At 41.8% G+C, this 18,346-nt stretch overlaps 1 protein-coding gene across 1 annotated transcript in view; it reads left to right on the forward strand.

Moving 5' to 3' along the window:
• The window catches only part of GLIS3 (GLIS family zinc finger 3), a 377,681-nt gene that overhangs the window by 316,462 nt on the left and 42,873 nt on the right, over positions 1-18,346 (forward strand). Inside the window, exon 6 of the mRNA XM_040988900.1 lies at positions 3,734-3,878. Coding sequence (XP_040844834.1) covers positions 3,734-3,878 — 145 coding nt within the window. The remainder of the gene's footprint in view (positions 1-3,733; positions 3,879-18,346) is intronic.

Consider the following 18,346-nt stretch of genomic DNA (forward strand, 5'->3'; position numbering starts at 1 on the left):
TGAACATGGACCCCCAAACCTATGGAAGAGCAGCTGTGGGCTGGGGCTTTGATGTATGCCCAGATCTGAAAGCTCCAATTACCACTGAAAGATGTGTCTCGGTCTTCTTTACAGTTCTCTAGCATGGAAGATGTCGCTGAAATCCATGTTATACAATTGTTGACATAACTGGTTGGAATCCTTTTTCCAATGAAAGCCCCTCTCCCAGGAGATGTTGCTCATCGCATCTCACCTCCCCCATCAGATAATCCCTGGATCAGAGAGTGTCTAGAACCTTAACATGATCTTGGAAGGCCTTTTCTTGGACTGATGGTCTGGGATGGAAACTCGCAATGCACAAAACAAGACCCAGAGATTCCAATATTCCTGCCTTTTTATGCACATGGACCTCTTATGGAAATTTTCCATAAAAGCCTCAAGGCTTGTTCAATTTAAGAAGCATTTGCTAGAACCATGTCTAATCCCAGAGAAAACCAAATTAACTCTCACCACAAAGTCGTATGGAATCACACTCTTGGAAAACAAGAACACTTGTTGAAGCGAGGGAAGAATTGCCTGCCTTTGACGCCAGGAGTAACCATGGCCGTGAAATTCCTTGCAAAGACCTCATTGATACTGATAACTGTAAAACCCCAGAGTGGTTGGTAATAGAAAGCAGAGAGGCCTTCGTGTCTACCCTAAGTAGAACATGTGGACCCCAGATCTCATTTTCACAATGGAAGACAAATTCAAAGCAATCAGCAGAACTCATGTTAAGCCTTGAATTTTTTTTTCCAGTTTCTCTTGCACAGCATGTGTCAGGTTAGTACCAAAATAACAAACATATCTTCCAGAGACCCTGAGAGGAGGGTTGAACATGAACGTGGACAGTCGTGGTCAGAGATTCCAATATGCCAGAGCCAAAGATGTCACAATGTAATTATGTCTCATCCGCTACATGTGCCTACGTACCCCTTCCCTGGATGCACAGTCACTACCGTGTTTATATTCTAGGGCTAAAGCTTGGGTACATGACACTTTTTGAACTAGACGAAATGCTGTTCTGTAAGGAGTGTGTACGTGTGTGTCTTTAGAGCCCAGTTCATTGTCTGTAGAGAGCTGATCATTTTGTTGCTGTTCTTCATTTTGTTTTGTTCTTCATTTATTTATTTATTTGACAGGTAGAGAAAGTGAGAGTTTCCGTTTCCTGGTGCAAGTTATAACTGGGATTTGGCTGGGCTGAACCCAGGAGACCAGAACGCAGTCCAGGTCATCTAAGTGGGTGGAAGGGACACAAATATATCATCTGTTGCATTAAGCAAGAAGCTGCAAGTTAAAGCATTTCATTATGGGATGCATACATTTCAGGCAGTGTCTTACGAATTAGCCCCAACCTGGTATATAAAAAATGGCTCTCCAGTTTTTCATACGTGCCATTTTCTGTGATGTAATTATTTCTGCCATGGCCGATTTCAAGCTGCCAATCTGACATTGTGGTGTGCAGTGTTTGGAAAAAATGCATGTGCTTGGCACACTCGAGATGAGTAAAACCTGGCTCCAACACATCATTAGAATGTAGAAAATGCGGAAGGCAGAGGACAGGATGAAGCATTAAAGTTGTGGAAGACGGAGTAAAGTTTCTGCCTGTGACACTGGCATCCCATATGGGCGTGAGTTCATGTCTTGGCTGCACCACTTCCCATCCAGCTCCCTGCTAGTGGGAAGAGCGACAAAAGATGTCCCAAGTCTTTGGGCCCCTGGCTCCCAGGTTGAAGACCAAGATGACATGCGTGGCTCCTGGCTTCTGTCTGATCTGAGGAGCGAACTGGAAGATCTTTTTCTCCGTGTGTGTGTCTCTCCTTCCGTCTCTGTGACACTGGTTTTTAAAATATATAAATAAATCTTAACAAAGATATGAGAAAATGAATTCATGATATTATAGATAATCACAAAAAATCAGTTCTAATACTGGTTTATGCTGCATTCCAGAATTTTGTCAGTTTTTGTGTGCAGCTTTTATTTTGTTACAAGTGTGTGTTTTGTTTTTAAGGTCATAAACATTGTCCTAATGGTTATGTGTGCCTGTCCTACTTTTGAGCATTTAAGAACTTAACAAACATTTAAGAAATAATGCTGTGTATCATTAGAGAAAGATTTTTGCATATGCATGGCTCTTTGGGTATAAATCTTCCTTCATATTTCATGATATTTATCTAGGACAGATTCCAGAATAAAATGATCTCAACGGCAGGTCTTAAGGAGACATTCCCATCCACCATCTGTAAAGTTCCTATCTACGTGCACTCCTACCCATGGGGTTTGAGCATGCCGCTCACTGCACCTTCACTGCACTACTTCTTTCTTCATAGTCTTGATAACTGGCCAAGAAAAGAAGTTTGAACATGGTGTGTTCTGCAGGTGTACTAGACATTTATCCTATTACTGTTTTTGTGTGTCTCCTTGCTAGCGATTTCTGCTCATGTCTAATCTGTGCACTTGACATCTTTGGTGTCCTCTCCTGTGACTGACATCTCAGCTGGTTTGACCCCCATCTTGCTTCTCTTCATATCATCCGTAGATACTACCGGGCAGGCAGGTGTTTTTGCATCAGTTTGCAGGCCTCATTTCCTTTCCTCTTTCAGGATTCCATCTCCAAGAGGCTTTCCCTAACCCCCTATCTGGGCTTGCCACCTCTCATCCTCCCTCACTTGTCCCGTCTCCAATCTCTGCCCCTCTTGCGTAATATGTCTCACCTTCTAATGCTATACAGCCATATATTTGATTTGCCCAATATCTGCGTACCCACCTGGACTATAAATTCTGTAAAGGCAATTTATAGAGTCTAGAGGAATATGTGATACTGAGGAAGCATAGGTTTAGAATTCTATTTAAACCACCGATTTATATATTCTCTTTAAATATTAGATTAAAACAATCTGCGCTGTTTGTAACAGATGCATTTCTAGATGGTTTTAAAGTATATTTTTGTGTGAGCAGCAAGCAAATGTGTTTCTGTCATGAAATCTTTTGTGGTTTTCCATTCTAAATACACTTACAAGATTCTTATTCATAAAGAGATGAGATAACTTTTCACCCGTACTTTATTCTAACACTTCTACACTTTGCGTTTTGGTATGTAACTCTTTAATATGTAAAGAATTTCGTTAAACGTGATAAAACACAGATTTCAATTGTTTTATTTTCCTGGAACATACTGTTGGGTTTTTGTTACTGTTAATGCCATTGGCTTTTCTTGTCATCATGCTCTGTAATATTTTAAAATTTAACTTGAGACTTTTCCTCGCCTGCAGAATCTACAGGAGTTCAGCCCTCACTTAGCATTTCTTACCTGTCTCCAGGATATTTTCATGACAGTATCTCTGTATTTTAAAAGCACTTTTCAATATGAGTTAAATCTACTTGGGTTTGTTTTCGTTATCATTACAAGTTTTGATAAGATACAGAGCAAATAAATGGAAATCTAATAGGAAGTTGGTTCCCAGAAGTGGAAATATCAAGACCTCAAGTCAAATCCGCCTCTGGCCACTTTTTCCTGAAGCACCTGCCAAGTGTTATCAACATTTGGAGAACTGACTGTTTTACACTGTTAAGCTGCATGCCCACCCCATTTGGGCTGCTTGATAAATATTTGTGGATTGGATTGCATTGAGCCTTCGGGCATGATACTTTTTCAGGCAAATAGGCCAAGGACCAGCTTTCCTTCTCCATCTCTCTTGTTTTCTCCTTCTCTTAGCTGCGGTCCAGCACAGAGCTCCATCCAGACCTGCTCACGGATTGCCTCACTGTGCAGCCACTGCAGCCGGCCGCTTCCCCAAGAGATGCTGCTGCCGATGGCACTGTGGGATGCTCCTCAGGGTCCGGACCGGACCTCTATTCAGGTAACTGCAGCCAAGGCTGTACCAGCCGCACACACTGCCCTGCCCTTCAGGTCTGACCCTCTGGATAAAGGGAGGGCTCACATGAGAAAAATTCTGCTGTGTTCCTGGGTATTTTGCTTTATCAAAGGGCTGCATGTTGCTCTCCCCACCCCACTCTGCCCCACCCCCACATCTGATTCCTGAGCTGGGTTTGGCAGCCTACTGCGTTTTCCCATAAAGAAACAAAGTGAAATAATACATTTGCTCTTTTAGCTTTGGACTTCTGCCAGAATTTCAGTATGCCCAACCCTCCCAGGTATCTTTAATTTGCTAGCTTGATTTAGAATCAAAAGGAATGTTTTTCCCACACCCCCTTAAGCAGGTAACAGGCTGTATGTGAATTGCTTAATGGAAACGTGCTTGTCATCTTCCCATTTAAAATGAACCCCTGGTCCCTAAGAACTTGTAAGAATATTCCTAAATGTTTGCCAACCACTGGAGAAAAGGTGCAGGGTGGTATTCCCAAACTACCGTCTACCTGGGTTCAAACAATTGGTGACTTTATAGCTGGAAAAAAAAAAGTGCATCTCTATAGTTTTAAAAATAAGAAATGATTACTATGTAACAAGGAAGTTAATGTTTAATTTTTTTTTTTTTTAGCTTGGGGATTTGTGCATTTTCCGCTGCATATTGGTGATCTGCCTATGTAAACATAATGAATTGTCATCCTTACATAGGAAAAGCCCTTATGGTCATACCACACATATGAAATCAAAAGTCTCTTTTTTCATTATATAAAGATTTGTTTATTTTTACTGGAAAGACATAATTTATTTTTTTACAAAAAGGAAGGAGAGGCGAAGATATTCTGTTGAATGATTCATTCCCCAAGTGGCCACCGTGGCCAGAGCTAAATTGATCTGAAGCCAGGAGCCAGTAGCGTCTTCGTGGTCTCCCATGTGGGTGCAGGGTGCCAAGGAAATAGGCAGGGAGCTGGAAGGGAGGTGGAGCAGCAGTGGTACGAACTGGCGCCCATAAGGGATCCCAGCATGTGCAAGGCCAGGGCTTGAACTGCTAGGCTACCACGCTGGGTCCAGAAATCAAGTCTTAACATGCCCACATTCCAGACAAAGGGACTGTATTTCCTAGGATTGCAAAATCCACTCCCACATCCATCTGATTCCAGAGCCAGGTTTGGCAGCAGGTTGTGTATGTGTTTTTGTTTTTCTTTTTTTTTAAATCCCCAGTAAGCCATAAAGAATTAAGTACGTGCTGATGCATTGTAGTGGAAGAGGAGAAAGGCATGCTTGGGTGGTAGTTTAGACCTCAGAATTCTCAGTTGCTCCAGGTACATGGGTAAATGGTGGTAAGTAAGTATTTTTAAGAGGGTCAGTCTTCAAGAAGTCTTCAGTGAATCTGTATTCTTGGCTTTGGTTCCTTACGCTTGGAGATAACACAGATGCTTCACGCGACCCAGGGGGAAGAGATTAGAACTTAGCTGGAGCTCACTCAAGCTTGCAGAAGTACATATATATTGTACTTGCAGGTACTGTATATATATATATATATATATATATATACAGAGCAAGCCTGTCATTGCCAGTGTTACTAACACATGCATGAGTATTTTGCATTAGATAAATACATGACAAAGCATGTGTTTTATATTTTATTTTATGGCTTCTGTTTGTATATGTCATTTGGCTTACCGCATATTTGATGTATGGAGATTTATTTCAGCACATTCAATTAATACTCAGTTTAAAACAGATTGCAAACCATTAGCCTTCTTAAGCTTGTAGCTCTGGAATCTTGCTAAAGACCTCACACTCAACAGTTAAGGGTCAAGACTAACCAAATGTAATGGAAAGATGGCCCAGCACTCCAACATAAATGTTGTTGTTGGGCCTCTTGGAGATAGATTTAGGAAAACTATGATATCTCTTTCTATGGAAAATGTTACACCTTTGTTGTGTATAGTGTACAGCAGAAGGCTCATTTGCAAAGCTTCACATTTGTCTTTGTGTTTATATATCTTTCAGTATTTTTAACTTTTTGGTGTTTTGATGGCTTTAAAGATAGCTTCAGACAGTTTAGATTTCTAATTTTTTTTCATGACGCTTTGCTGATTTTAGTCTTAGAAAAGACCTGGAGCTCTTGGCTCCCAGGTGTGCATAGGAGTTGAGCTGCCATAACAGGCTAAGGAGTTATGTAGATATAGCCAGCAACCATCAACAGAGCATCTTTGGATTGATTCCAGCCCTTGAACCAGGCAAGTAGCCATCTTGCTCAACTTGGCTCCTGAAATTTTACTTCTTCGGGCAGCTTGTAACTGGAGAATTTATCTTCACTACTTCTTTTTTTGTTTCCACTCCCCTTGGGGTCAATTTTATTCTATGAAGGAAGAAAGGGAAGGAGGGAGGAAGGGTAATGAAAAGAGAAAAAGGGGAGAGCATTGTGGCATATCAGGCTAAGCTTCCCCCTGCAGTGCCGGATTCCAGTAAGGGCACCAGTTCTTGTCTTGGCTATTCCACTTCCCCTCCAGCTCCTTGCTCCTTGGTCGCCTTCATCCGTGTTGGAGAAACGAAGGGTTTCTCTCTTTGGATAGGTTAATTTCTGGCCATCACGGCTATTTGGGGAGTGAGCCAGTGGATAAATTTCTCTTTCTCTGTTACCGACTCACTCACTTTAATCTCTCTCCTTTTCTCTCTGTACCTTGGCCTTTCAAATAGCTATAACAGCCAAAGTGAAACTGATGCCGAAGCTATGAACAGGGGTGTAAGGACTTGGGCCATCCTCCACTACTTTCCCAGGCCATAAACAGAGAGCTGAATGGGAAGTGGACCAGCTAAGACAAGAACCGGTGCCCATATGGGATGCCAACATGACAGAGCAGAGGACTAGCCTGCTATGCCACCACACCGGCCCCAGATGTCATAATTTTAAAATGGAGATTATTGGTGGCTCATAGAGAATGATAATGGTGATTTCTAAGGTTCCAGTAGCAGTATGACCAAGGGAGATGGCAGTTTCTCTCTCTCTCTCTCTCTCTCTCTCACACACACACACACACACACACAAATTCCTTTCCTACGTGCCCTGATCTGCTGGTTTCTCTCAATGAAACAGTTTTCCAGCTAAGACTGTACTTGATGGGAAGGGTTGCCTAAAGAAGAGATTGCTTTCTGTGGAAAAAAAAAAATAGTGCGGTGGGTTCAAGCAGCCAAATATCACTTGATGCTGCTTTTTTAAGTGGAAGTGTTGTTTTCTATTCTCAGAATCCCAGGCCTTCTGGGGCCTGCTCCTAAACTAGCCTGCGAACAGTGTCAGGGCCATGAGAACAGTCCTTGAGGACGGCTTACTCAGCTTTCCTGCTCTTTTGGGCAGAGGTTCCATGCCCCAGATAAGTAAGTGGCCACCTTGTACATTCAGGAAATTTACCCAGTCACTTGAGAGATCCTATTTCATAACCAGGATAAGGAGTGAGGTGTGGGTGTTACCTTTGTGCCTGTAGAGATCTTCTGATGAGCTCCTGCAGTTGCTTAATGAAGTGGGTAAGCAAGCCTTTTCATTGAATGAGTTCACAGTATCATGGATGGCCTGGGCCAGTGCCTAGCCTTGGCAGAGAGTCTGTTCCCTAACAAATAATGCTTTGTGGAAGATGATCTGTCCCATGAGCAATCACAGAAATTATGGCTCCCTCCAAAACAGAGCTACATGACAGATGCTGTAAAACCGTAACCTAGCAAGTGACCTAAACCACAGAGACATCATAGAGGCCAATGTAATCGACATGTTTCAGTCCCATGGAAACTACCCATCAACCCAGGAGCTAACACAGCTAGAATGAGAGAAGCGTGCAAGAATGAGAGCATTTTATCAAGACCTTTTCTATTGAGCTCTAAAATAATTGCTATCTTTAGAGCTTATAAATTCTCTTGAATTATCAAAAGTTGAATGCAGCCTTAAGCATTTTAGGGATAATTATTTTATTTGGCGATGATAGGGAAATCTAAGAGGAAAACATTTTATTTTTGAGCAGCAATTGAGGAAGTCAGTATGTATTTTCATTCTCTTCCCTCCCTTCCCATTAGTACGATTGTGAGAACTTCTCTTTTACAATATCTTTGCTTTTTAAAATAAATAGTGTCACATTAAATCTGTAAAGAAGTGAGAGTGCTTAGAGAAACAGTTCATCTTTCATCCTAATGTAATTTTATGGTATACGTCTTAATAAATTTTCAACAGACACTTTGAGCATACTGAAGTTGAATACATTTGCTGTCTGTGGACAGCTTGCACAGTTGCAAGTGTTAGGAATAATTTTCTATATAAGTACCTCATAGAGTCTGTTCTTAAAAAGTAGTTGTTAATTTAAGGACATTATTAGTGGGTTCTACATTGACACACAGACTGCCCAGTAGGTTAAACTTTATAGGAGAATTGGGACGATCAAACAAGATAATCTATATGAAAACTTTAATAAGATATAGAGCATTATAAAATGCATAGTTACTGCCTGCACTATCTTCAAATAACTATGCTTTGCTTGGACTCCATGAAAGCAATAAAGCAACCGTACAACTTTGAAGCCGGTAGGAGACAGAAGGAAGTAGCTACTTAGGGCACTCAGAGGATTTAAAGAAATATGCTTGACAGGTTTTTTTTTTTTTTTATGTCTCAGCTGAGACTATTTTGAAAGGCTGTGAAGATCTTGCATTGTTTTTGCATCATTTCTTACATCTGTATTCCATCTACCAATGTGGATTGGAGAGTCAGTGAGGGTAGGTGCAAGCTTGAGAGCTCACCTGTTGTGGGCCCTCATAGCTTTCATCTGTAGGGTTCTCCCTCCTTGGTCCTGGTACAATCCTATTCTGCATCCTATCTCCTGGAAGATTTGTGAGATGAGTGTGCTGGGCTGACCCCCTTAGTGAGTCCTAGGAGTTTAAACTGTTACCGGTTGTTTTTCTTACAAGTTACCAGATGACACTGGATGCTGCCGATTTAGGGACTCCACTTTGATAACCATTGCTCTGGATCGTGGAGTGTAGAGATATGACTCGTAGCAAAGCATGCATTGAATTTTGTCTTAGGGATTTAGAATCAAAATTTCCCTGGGACACACATTTCTGCTTGTCACTACAGAAAACTTAAAAACAGTGATTTTGCTTGTCATCCCACACCAGGATTAGAAGGGCTCTGCTCCTATTTTGATTAAGATTGACACCTTATAACCACTCAATTAAAGAATTAAGATTCTGTTTCCCAACCAGTACAGGGCACCTTTGTATGTAAATTAATGAAATTAATTGTTCATGTCTTTATGTGTTTGCAAGCTGCTAGATTTGGTATTTACTTATCTACTTATTGCCCCATTCATATTAATTTTCAATACAAGATGAGGCTCAATTACTGAAGTTTACAATGTGAATAAATTTTTGTTATAAAAAAAATGTTATGACTGAGTAAAACCAATTCCACACATCATTGAGAAGACAATGGAAGTAGCAAGGCTTGACCATTGTAGCTTCGGTTCCATTGGGAAAAACCATAGTTGTCTTTATACTATTATTTCTCCTTTCATCAATTAATATCTTGCCATTACTCATATGGGTTATGACAAGGAAAGATGAAATCTGCTTTGAAATATACACAGCTAGCATAGTGTTAAGGAACAGGTGGGTAATAAAGCTGATAATTTGGGATAGAATTTCTGGAACAAGAAATTATTGCCCATTGAAGTTAGGGGGTTATGATTCAATCTTCTCATTCAAAAGTTCTGGCTTTCTGTTTCAACTGAATTCACCTTTCAGGAAAAGAGAGAAAGAAGCAGTTATGTTTCTTTCATGTGAAGAATAAAGAAAAAAGAAACAAGATATTTTCAGTTTTTGTAGTCATAGTGAACGTTCGTTTTTTACACTTGGGTGAGCACTAAAAATAAGTGTTAAGAATAGGATGAGACTATAAAATGAAGGACATTGCTGACTTAACTTGGGTTTCTCTTTTCCTATGTTACGGTAATAAGATGGCAGATTGCAGGTGTAGAGTAGAAAGAATATTGTAGAATGCAGTTATTACTCCAGGCAGTGATTGGTTTATGTGATTTTGCCACATAAGGTGTTCATGTTTGAGGGTATTCTCACCGTTGTCAGCGGCCGTTCTGCTCCTTTCAGGTGCCTTGGCCATGGCTTAACTGCAGGTGTTGATTCATGAGAAGTTACTGCTTGCTCTCTGCAGTGTTACTGTCTCCTCACTTGCCATCATCTTGAGTTGCAGCCAGGGCATCCTCTTACAGCGGCTCTGCTCTCTCTCTCTCTCAGGTCTGTGAGCTCTGGGTTTCAGTTGACTTTTGTCCTGGAGATTCTAGGGACTTCTAACTACACCCTAAAAAAAAAAAAGAATTCATGAGCTACTTGTCAGCCTTTTCCCTGGAGTAATAGAAGCAGTTCTTGTTTTCATCCTCCAGAGGTGAGCTGCTACAGAAAGCGAAGTCACTGTTCAAAGGAGAAAGGAGTGAACTCATCGGTGTGTGGGTTTGCTCCTCACACTAGTTCACAGGAATGCCAATCAGGCTGCTCTGAGGAATGGTGTACCTCCTGAGAACTGCAGTGCACATCTGACCCAGGAGAGTTTGCAATTGGGAAAGTAATATCTAGGGTCATGGGTTTGGAACACTGAGGCACTTTTGAGTTAAATCTATGCAGGAGGCAAGGATGAGCAGTGTTTCATGTCATTCCTGTTGCCATGTTTTTGAAGTTAATTAATTTTATGTATTTGATGGGTTCACTCCAACAGCCATAGCTGGCCAGCTTGAAATCAGGAACTTGGAATTCAACTCAGGCCTCCCACGTGGGTGGCAGGGACCCGGCTGCTTGAGCCCACACCTGCTGCTTCTCAGGGTACAAATGAACAGGAGGCTGAAATCAGAAGCAAAGGTGGGTCGTGCAATAGATGTCCTGAGATAAAGTCCCTGTCCGTATAATTTCAAGCCAAGAGGAGGACCTGGGACTTCATATTCTAAGACCCATTTTCAGATGTGTAAATGCGGCAGTTTCCCTGTTTTCCTGAAGATGAGAAGGATACCTAGAGTGGCTATGCACAGTGCCAGTGTGTCTGCTTGAAAAATGAACTTAATGAACAGTGAACTAGTGAGGGTGAGGCAAGCAGAGGAAGGAAGAGACTGGATTGATGGCCTCCACCAGTGCAATTTCACACAGTCATTGTTTTGACATTGATGAGGTATAGTCTTACTTCCTCCTGATGACATTTTGTAAATAGACTCTTCCAGGCCTTGTCCTTTATCTCAAAATGTAGCCAAAGTGTCTAGTATACGGTTAACTATTTGCTGACCTCAAAATTTGTGGGTGTTTTTCAGCCACCATTGCGTAGTCTTTGCATTATGGTGCATAGCAGTTCACAAGAAACAGATCATTTCTTAAATCAGGGATCAGCAGAGTGTGAGCTGAATCTGTCTTTCCTCCTGCTTTTGCACCGTCAGAGAAACAGTTACCAGCCTTCGGGTAATAAGAGCTGCTTGAAGAATTAGGGCCATTGGCTCTTGCTCATGAAGCCCGCAGCATTACTGTCAGAACCTTTACAAGATTGATTCGCTGATCTCAGCTTTGTAATTGTATCAGGGACACGTCCCCAGTGACTGGGTGAAACCGTGGATGCCATCAAGTGAATTCATGAAAATGAATTTATTAAAGGAGGAAAATGTGTTACGGCACAGATTAGAATCCTGTGCCCAGGTTAGTCTTCTAGCTTAAATGTTTCAGGAGCTTTTCAACAGTAAGGCCCAACATTGACAATATAAAACGGTGGAGTTATTTCTGTGGCAGGCACTCAGACCTCCTAAACTCTGTATTTGTGGTATATATTGGTATTCCTCCTTTGGACATTCGATGGATTCCTAGACGTAGCGGCTCTACAATAGAATTGTTCATACTTCAAGTCATGGATTTGTAAGCAGATGTTCATAGAGAACAACTTGAGCCGTGGCAGTAGGTAGAAATTGAGATGGTGCCAGGCTCTACTAATGTGACCCCCCACTTAGGAAGACACTGATGGAGGCCAGATAAAGCCCAGGGTTAGTTATTATGGAGCCCAAAGTTGAGTCAAGAGATTACAGGGCATAACCTTTTGCTTATCATTTATTTTAAAATTTGTTCAAAACTGATTTATTTGAAAAACATAGAGGAGTTGTCATCTTTAGGATTTAGTTTCTAGTTGGCCCCACATCCAGAGCTGATCCAGGCTGAAACTGGGAGTTGGGAACTCAACGCAGGATTCGCACAGGAATGGCAGGGAACCAAGTTGATCTGAGCCGCCATCACCTGCTGCTTCTCATAACGTACACTGGCAAGAAGTTGGAATTTGAAGCAGGGCGAAGACATGAACGAAGGCACTCCACTATGAGATGCAAGAATCCCAAGTCACACTTGAACCACTGTACCAAATGCCCATCCCTGTCCTGGGTCTAGTCTTCCAGTTTGCTTTCCTAAACAAGAGAAGTCACACCCTTGAACAAGACTATTATGTTTCCTGAAATCTGGATCATTGGTAGACATGCAAATGAAGAACAAGGAGTAAAGCAAAAACAAAGAGAAAACTTTTAAGGACCTATTTATCACTGTGCAGCAGGAAAGAGGGAAGAAGTTTGCTTCCTCAAAATACATTGCCTAACCTGCAGGTATGTTTGAAATGGACATATCTGAAGACTGAACCTTTCATTTCATAGATACATAAAAGTTTCTTGATGAAAGTCTCAGAGGGGCATTGATTCACAACAGACTATGATGTATTCTCAGAGTAACACAAACAAGGAGGGAGTGCTAATCCCCTACAGACCAAATGGAAGAACCGGACAGAAGTACACAAGGAAGGAAAGATATTCTTTGGGATCACAACAAAAGCAGTTCATCGGGGCAGCTTTGTCCTGAGTGGATCATCGTGCATGCTGATTCCTCAGTGTGTGATGGCTCACAAGAGGCCTGTTCCTACCCCCTTTTACAGAGCTGGGAAAGGGACCGATTCCCTCGAGTACAGCATGGGAAGATCAGCCTTCAATTTGACTAAATGAATATTACATTAAAGTTGGATGGATCTCTAGGCCCAAACTCTCTTTTCAAGAAGCGTTGACTGTGAAATGTTTTCAGAAGTCATAGGAGCATCGAGTGGGTGGGAATGTTCCAGCAGGTTCTAGAACGGAAAAGATGTCTTCTGCAGTCAACACAGTACAGATAGGAGATAGATAAGGAATGAATAAAAGTATCCAGTGCATTTCATTAAAACTTTGTTCTGCCCGAGGTGGACTTCAGTTCCAAAAAAAGAGAGTTCTTTCATTGCTTCCGGAAGTATTTACACAGCAAGTACTTCTAACCCTGCCCAAAATATCTGCTAAAATAACATGCAGACCAAGAGGAAATGAAGGATTTCCCACAAGGTGACATGTGTGGTTTTCCTGTCCAGATGCTTTACTGACTTAATCTTTGAGTTTACTTTGGTACAAGGAAAAGTTGAAATCTGTGTATAACTTTTTTTTATAATATGTATTTCCATGAACTATTTGAAATTTCTACTTATAAATTGAGAGGCAGAGAAAAGAAGGATAAAGTATGAGATTTGAGGTTGGATATGTCATACACTATCTGGAAAGATCCAGAAGAGCTCTATGAAATGTTAGTCCTGGAGAGGTTGAAAGAGCTGCCAGCAGGATGCCACCGTTCTCCTTGGAATAGAGTGCCTTTGTTCTGAAAGGCACGTATTTCAGGAGCATTTCCTAATATGAAGTTAATTACAGCCGAAGTTACTTCATGTTGGGCACTTACACGAGTGACATCAACCATTATCTTCTAGTTGTATCATAGTGTATTCCAGAAAGGCATGTAATCCAGGCATCCCCTTGCAAACACTAATAGCTTCTTCCCCAGCTGCAAATTCAGTGGTGAAATGTGGAAATGTAATTGGGCAGTCTATGCAGAAATGTGGAGCTCATTGGGGGAAATCTATATGTGAGAGAGGCTGAATATTAATGTAACTGTCCGGACATCAATAAATTCTCATTTTTACTTTATTTATTTCTGTTCCCCAGTGAACAGCAGCCCCCTTCTTAAGCTCAAAGTTAATGGGCATGTTCTTGAGAGCTGCACCCTCACTTACCTTAATAGACCATCTCCCTAACACATTTGTTTACCCCTTGCCAGGTAGCTCTCCTGTAAGGTGACATGAGTGTGTTTTCTTTGTCTTAGTGCACAGGAGGCAGTTGTCTTTGCTTGCCATCAATTAGCTCGGGGTAGCGTGTCAAGGATGCACGGGCTGCATCATTTCTGACAGTCACTGGATCTGGATGAGAAGGGATTGTTTCATTATCGTCTTATCAGGGCTGCAGGATAATGATACTCTACGCTGCAAAGTGAGGGCGTGGGGTGTGGGGTGTGGGGTGTGGAGGCAGGCAGAAAGAATAGATGTTTTAGGCATTTGCAATATGAAAATTATTCATGCCGCAAGGAGAAGGACAAGATTAGAGAGATGACAGTGCAAACTCTTTAGAAGCTACTTTTTTTTTTCTTAATACAGGTGGAATATGGAAAAATGCCTTTCGTGCTGAGCAGAGAGGGAGGGAGGGAGAAGTGCAAGGACATTAGGAGCCAGGATAAAGGAAACCCAGTCCCCTGTTCTCTTTACCAACACCACAAGGATTAGCTAAGGCATTTCTCCAGTTAACCTCAATATCAGGCACAGCCTTGCACATGATCCTGCTGGGGCAATTTTCTCATTACAAAGCTCTTTCTGGTTTGTGAATTTAGTCAGGAGAGCATTTTCTACTGAGCAAGAGTGCAGTTAAATTGGTCCAAAGTGAAATACAAAGAACCACAGAAGGTACTGGGGCCTAAATTTTCACTACTGGAGCCAGAACCAGTAGCCACCAATGCTGGGTTTTGTCTTCAGAGTATCTGCTAAGAGAGGTCTTTCTTGAATTCCGTAAAGTATCTGAAGCTTTTGGATCTTTATGTTCTTGGAGAAGCAAACAAAAAGCAGTGCTGAAAAATGTAAAAATACTTCAAGATAAGCTAGCCTTCAAGAGAAAACAAATGTGTTGACATTCTCATAACAGCCCATTTTCGCTCCTTAACCAAGAGCAGCCACGCATGAAAATGACTTGTTATCTTTTAAACTGAAATGCATGATGGGTTGTAACTCAGAAGTGCCCATTACCCTTTCAGAATTAAGTACAGTGTTTTAATGCCATGAGGATTCCTTGGCAAGCCCTAAACATTTGCATAAAAAATTAAATAGTCAAAAGCTTAATTATGATTAAAATGGCTGTCATCTGCAGTTTATGTGGATGAAACATCTTCCAATAATTCAAAGAGAACATGGCATGGAAAGGAACGTTATTTGGGGACAAAATTTTTTTGAGATCCAATTGTAAATTTTTTTTTTCATAATATACATTTTCCATGAAGTTTTCAAAGTTTGTAGTGTGGAAAGTAGACCATGCTTTAATGGAGATTTATCATTTTGGAGGGACATAGGCCTTTGTCTTCCCCTCAACCTATTACTAGTGGCAATGATGACAATAGCCAAATGGTAGCAGCACTGGTTTCTTGATTATTTAAGTATGGTTCAGGCACTGAGATAAGTGTCTTCTGTAGACTGTGTTATCTTCTTCACAGTCCTCTGAGATGTTACCCTCATATAAGGTGAGGAAGCTGAGATGGACCAAGTGTCCTGCCCAGGATATGTCACTGAGAATCCTAACACTAAGTTTGAAATCCTGGGCCAGTTTGACTCGCATTGTATGGCTTGGTTCTGTTAGTTATCATGCAGATACTACCTGTGTCACAGGAGTGGACAGTTTCTGATAGGCCAAAGAAAGTGAATGTCCATTGCTGCTTCTAGAACCTTTCTTTTCCAGATTAAGAGAAAGAATGAAGGTTGAGCTCCCTGTTCTCAGGAGACCTCTAATCTTTCTAATGTCTGCAAAAGCCTGGTCTCACGGATTCTCTGAGAGATGAATAGTGAGTTCACCCTTCTTGGCATGTACCAGTCATCTAGAAATTAACTGTCACTTCTCTGCATCCCAGCATTCCTTGGATGCTCTTTTTAATGAATTCATGTTCTGCGGAGAAGTCTGCTTCTCTTTGGCTTATAAGGGTGAACCAGAGAAATGCCAAGGCTCTTGGGAAACTATGACTGCCCCAAATGCAGGTTCACAGCACAGTGTAGTAGCTTCAGGTTAGTAAAGTCTATCTCTTCTTGGTAGATGCTGGCAGGTGGTGCCCTTCTGGCCCAGGACAGCATGTGTGTTGTACTCAGGGGTACACACAGGTGATTTCTTCTGGGTGACCTTCTCTGCATTACTTCTTTTCCCACTGGTTGATTGGTACACTTCTGATGAGCACCTGAGATCTTTAGGAAGAGGCCCATGTCCTACCATCCATTTTCCAGATCAAGTCAACTGTCTTCAGTCAATTTCTTGCTTGTAGTACATTTCAGTTCCAGAGAAGTTCCTTGTCAGTGCTGAGGCACATTGAGGATGAACAGAAGTAGCAATAGAAAGAACATTTTTGCATTCTCACCAACAGTTTGACAGTGCATCCATCCTGTGCAGTAAGGGAGAGAGCCTGCTTATTCCCAGCAGCCTTTGCGCCAATACTCTGTGCCGGTTCTTTAATCTACCTTGCATCTGGAAGGTAATGTAGTATGGTATGTAGGAAGACGTGATCTGAAATCAGGCTTCCACAATTGAGATGTAGGCCAGATGAGCTTACCCAGAAACCATATTGGGCCTTATGTTCCTCCTGCGTGAACAGGGGATCTATTTATCCAATATTTCACACACCTAGTAAATACTCAGCAAATCTTTACAGTTGATTCTGAAGTCTGAGATAGCAAGAAGATGAAATGTAGCTAAGTTCCAGCACCAGCTACTCAAAGTGTAGTCCCTGAACCAGTATCCTCCACCACACCATGTTGATGGGAATTTGTTAGCAGTTCAGGAGTTCAGTACCTCCTGTACCCACTCCCCACCCCCAAGACTTGGCAGATTGGATTCCACAGGTAACCAATGAATCGTTTGTCATTTGTACTTTCTAGCTGAGAAGTAGGACTGCAGCTGCCCATCGAGTTGTGTAGGGGAATGCATATTGACTGCTTGGCACACACGTCAGCTTGACAGAATTCTTATTCCCTGCCTTTTCAAATGATGAATACGCAAGTCGTCAAACCATGCCTTCCCCAGCTGTGGGCTTCAAACAGGAGTCTGAATGCTCCCGACTCTCCTTTCCCCGTTCCATTTGCACAGTGAATTCATCACAGATGAAGTATATAGATGCATTCTTGTCATTTGGACAGAGTAAAAGCTTCTAGTTAGCTCATATTAGTAGTACAAGGTAATATTGTAGAAGGTCCTGGACCCAGTGGCTGGTGCACTGGCATGGGAGAATGAGGTAGACCAACACATGCTGCTTTGTCAAAGTCATAAAGCCCTTGAACTACCTGCATCTACCATGCTGGCTATGGGATTTGGGACTGTGGGAAGTCAAGCCGCCAAAGCAGAGAACACCCTGGTTTCCTGGGTGCTGTAGTGTTCTTTGGAAGGCAGAGCTCACGTATTCACCTCCTGATTAAGCTTTGATTTGCTTGGGGGAGTCCACCATCTCTTAATCACAAAAGTAACAGGAATTCCCAATACGTTTGTTCTCATGCCTAATCAGTTGTTCCAGCTGTCAGTCATCAACCGTGTCTGGAAGTTCACTTTAAAAGCCATCTTCCAGCTTCAAAAGTAGTGGTGACCCCCAAGGTGACAAAGGGCAATGAAGGCTTCCCCCATGGGCAGCCTATGTGTGATGGTTGATTTGATCACAACCATTTTGTTAATATTTCCCTGAACCCTGGAAGATTCTCTTCTATGCCTTGTACATTGATCGATAGGCCACACTGTATGTCACATTGATTGAGTTTGGAAAATCATTTTGAGTGTTTCTGGAAGGAAATTTGTCCTTTCTCCAGTGACCTTACAATTTCACTCTAACATGGAGATTGTCTTCCTGAGTTTATAAATCATTTAGCAAAGTGCAAGCATTTGTCAGACACCATATGTTAAGGCGGGCAGGTCTGTGTGAAGTTGACAGGTGTTCAGATTTAAAACATTAATAGGGGTTAGCAGATAAAAAGTCCAAGAGTCAGCTCTTGTATTTGAATGAATTGAAGGAGTGAATAATATTCTTAGATGAAAGTAATGTAAGACTTAGTCCTGGGTGTATGATGAGACATAGTCAGAAAATCCTGGCCAGTCGGTGTAGGTAGGAGAGTCATGCCCTGTGCCCTGGTAGGGCGATTTCTCAGGAACGAGGGCATTTCAAAGGCCTAGGACAATCCTGTTGAAATGGCAGCTGTATGACTTCAGAGTATTGCCCACATACTTGGAAGGGTATGAGATGGGAACTGGATGAATGGCAGAAAGCTGCGCTATGTCTGTTACT

The sequence above is a fragment of the Ochotona curzoniae genome, unplaced genomic scaffold, assembly GCF_017591425.1.
Source record: "Ochotona curzoniae isolate NIBS_2020 unplaced genomic scaffold, NIBS_Ocur_1.0 contig_50, whole genome shotgun sequence".
Lineage (NCBI taxonomy): Eukaryota > Metazoa > Chordata > Mammalia > Lagomorpha > Ochotonidae > Ochotona > Ochotona curzoniae.